This window comes from Sinocyclocheilus anshuiensis, unplaced genomic scaffold (genome assembly GCF_001515605.1).
Source record: "Sinocyclocheilus anshuiensis isolate Anshui unplaced genomic scaffold, SAMN03320099.WGS_v1.1 scaffold369, whole genome shotgun sequence".
Lineage (NCBI taxonomy): Eukaryota > Metazoa > Chordata > Actinopteri > Cypriniformes > Cyprinidae > Sinocyclocheilus > Sinocyclocheilus anshuiensis.
In genome coordinates, this window is record NW_015540935.1 from 1,861,546 (window position 1) to 1,865,288 (window position 3,743).

Sequence of the window (3,743 nt, forward strand, 5' to 3'; positions counted from 1 at the left end):
CCGGACTTCGTCGCCATAGGCTCGTGCAGCTCTGCTGCTGAGCCATTGGTTCGCTTTTTATTCACTGCACGAACCAATGGCCATGCAGTTACACTGCGTTATTAAAAGGCTTCAGTCATCGGAGAAAAAGGAGTTTTCCCCAAAGCATCTTAGCAGACGCAGTACTCGTTCGGTATCTCAGGGAACCGAGGTTTCGTTAGTAACCGAGTACGTTTTCCCTGTTGGTGAGTTTGTCAACTATGTTACAGACAAACTGTATGGGTTGACAGGTAACATAGTTAACAATTTTGCCATTTTTTTGCCATTTCAATAGCAGGTGTTGTCTGGTCAAACAAATGTTATTTTCTTGATCAAGTTAACCTCAGATTTTAATATTTATTTGAATCAAAATTATACGAATACTGCAAACCTTTACAATGTATCCAACGTAGCTGATGGGCAGTTACTATACTCCTTGACAATAGGTCACTGGAGATCAAATATGTGACCCTGGAGCACAAAAGCAATCTTAAGTCGTTGGGGTATATTTGTAGCAATAGCCAAAAATACATTGTATGGGTCAAAATGATCGATTTTTCTTGTATTCCAAAAATCATTAGGATATTAAGTAAAGATCATGCTCCATGAAGATAACTTTAAAGGCAATTTTCTCAATATTTTGATTGTTTTTTTGTTTTGTTTTTGTACCCTCAGATTCCAAATTTTTAAATAGTTGTATCCTGGCCAAATATTGTCATATCCTAACAAATCAATACATTAATAATAAAAAAAAGACCCTTATGACTGGTTTTGTGGTCCAGGGTCACAAATAGAATCAAAATTATGCATTCATAATTTCTTTTAATAACTTAAAAGTGATTATTTCTATTAATTACAAGCATCATATCATAACATCATTTGAAAATTATGAATTTCACTATGACGGTTAAGTAAGAAACTCTTTAAGTAGAGAAACTACTATTGATCAGTAACACTAAAGGTTTCATTAGTTAACACTAGCTAATGTATTAACTAACAGTGATACATTTATTACAATGTTTATTAATCTTTATTAATGTTAGTTAATAAAATGTTCATTGTTAATTCATGTTACATGTTATTAAATAATATTACCAGATATAAATTTTGATTTGAATAATGTACTAGTAAATAATGATATTTCCATTAACTAAGATTAATGCATGCTTTAGAAGCATTTTTAATTGTTTTACTGACTAATATTAACAAATGAAACCTTTTTATGAAATGTTACCAAAATCTCTTCACTTTAAAAAAAACAGAATTCTTATTGAACTCACTAAACCTGACCTTACTAAAACTGACAGCAACATAATTACAAAAACAATTCAGAGGTATAATTCAAAGAAATTATTTTGCAAGATGAAGTTTCTTCAGTACTTACAGTGTCTGAGGAGCGTCTGTGTGTGTTGTGCTGTTGTTGGACTCTCATCTGTGTTTGTAGAAACACTCTCTTTGTTCTTGCATGTGGGAGTAAATCAGCATCTGAGCGACAGACAATATCATCTCATAATAATGTCCACACACAGCATAAATACAGCACGCACTTATGCAAACGCACACACACAGAGAGAGAGAGAGAGAGAGAGAGAGAGAGAGAGAGCCACAGTCATGCGAACACATGCAAGCACACCACCACAAACACATACACTATACTGTACATTCATTAGAAAGCCACATTGCAACTAATAGACACAAATATGCTTTATTTCTGTTCACACCAAAGCAGTAGGTGGCAGCATGGAGTCATAAGAGACCATTCAGCAAATTCAAGACTATTATCATTGTAAGAACTAACCGTAAAAGGTGTTTACGTGACCCTCTTCAGTCACATTCACATACTTGCCATTATTCTGATTATCAATGCTAATTAGTTTCCCGCCAACTTGTCACTATTCACTTGTAACCCAGACAATTTGAATCGGTTTGTTGCTGGCATTTTGATTTGCCAACCCTGCCTCGTTTTCTTACAGTGCTGCTGTGCTTGTTTAATTGGCTCTCAGATGAAAATAAAACTGTATTTAGTCCACTTTATCTCTAAATGATGACTGATATGCGCACGCACACACACACACACACACACACACACACACAGTCTGTTGAGCTGTAAGATAAACATTTACCGCTCAGTTCACTATGAAACTGAAATAACAGGGTGTGTGTGATGCATTTTTTAAACCATGAGGAAGTGGTCACAAACACTTCCTGTGTCAGGTTCACACAGACAAAGACAGTGAGAGAGAGTTTAAACGACTAAAACAAACTGCATGAACACAATGTCAGCAACACATAGGCCCAGAAGGTAAGTCTAAATGAAATAGCCTAATGTGATCCTCACACAATACAGCTAGTTTAATACCATACCGAGAAATTAATACTGTGCTTTTTGTTTCTGGTGGTTGACAGTCCTGCACGGGACTGTTTTCTAAATACATTTTTGACCATGCAACTTGCGCGTTCCACTTCCGCCCGCACTGCAAATATTCTATATATTATATATGATTTTCGTGCATCTGGGTGCCGCTATCAGTATGCTGGGTATTGAAATCACTTGTATATATTAGAGTTAAATGTTAATTATTAGTAACTCAAACCCCTTTTTCTAAACCTCCCTACTTCTGCCATTTTTGTAGTTTTTTAACACTTTATTTTCATGTTTGTAGTTCTGAACCGAATCCTCCTCCAAAGCGCAGTTTGTTGTGGGCAATATTAGCCGTTAGAGTGTGCACGGATCCACACATCAGAAATCTATCGGAAATAGTAGACCATCCGGGAAACTTCTGGCGTACACTTTTCAACATACTATGCTTCGGCACACACTTATATTTTCTTATTTGATAGAAGATTACATTTCAAACTCAATTTGTCTATGTACTTAGATTGTAGAAATACATTTAATATAGATAATTTTGACTTGAACTCAAGACCCATCAATTCAAAAAGCAGATATTGCAAAAACTGCAATTTAATAGACATAAAGGCAATTTCAAGCAAACTGAAAAACAGTGTTCACAAAATGTATGTGTGAGATTATAGTATTATGTATAGTATGAGAATAGTATTATAGTATGAAATTATAGTATCTCACTGGATAAAATATGATATATCTGAAGAAAATTATGAAAAATATAATCATCAGTGTACATGAAATGTACCTTAAATTATAGAATGACTCTAATACATAGTGTGTGTGTGTGTGTGTCCTGCAGGGCATGTTTCTGTGGGTAACGGAGGTCAGACGGCCACAGTAGAGGAGAAGAAAGAAGACGTGATTGGTACGGTGGAGTGGAGCACAGCCACGGTAGAAAGCCCAGAGAAAAGAGACTCAACTGAGATCTCAGGTAAACCTTCAGAAAGTCACGTGGTCAGAGCTGCACAGCAGAATTGAATTGTTTGCTTTATTGACACTATTTTCCTGCATAACACTGTAAATCTGCTTTGACACAACCAGTATTTTATAAAGCGCTATATAAATAAAGGTGACATACTGACTGACATATGTTAATGAAGATGGCGTCCACAGAAATTAAGAGAACATTTACCATAATGAGTTCAAGAGGGTTTTATGATAAACTATTTTTTGGTTTGCAGGGGGGTGTTTGGTTAGTAACATAAGCTGCGTCCCATTTCTCCAAGCTATACTACATCCAATTTTTTTGTGAAGAAAAAGTATGCTTGTCTTTTCAGTTAATGACCAAATGACCATATTTCATGCAGATGAAATA

General features: G+C 35.4%; 1 protein-coding gene across 1 annotated transcript in view; it reads left to right on the forward strand.

Annotated features, from left to right (window-relative positions):
• Nucleotides 1-3,743, forward strand: part of LOC107689561 (glucocorticoid modulatory element-binding protein 1-like) — a 22,364-nt gene that overhangs the window by 11,697 nt on the left and 6,924 nt on the right. Inside the window, exon 5 of the mRNA XM_016487582.1 lies at nt 3,228-3,359. Coding sequence (XP_016343068.1) covers nt 3,228-3,359 — 132 coding nt within the window. The remainder of the gene's footprint in view (nt 1-3,227; nt 3,360-3,743) is intronic.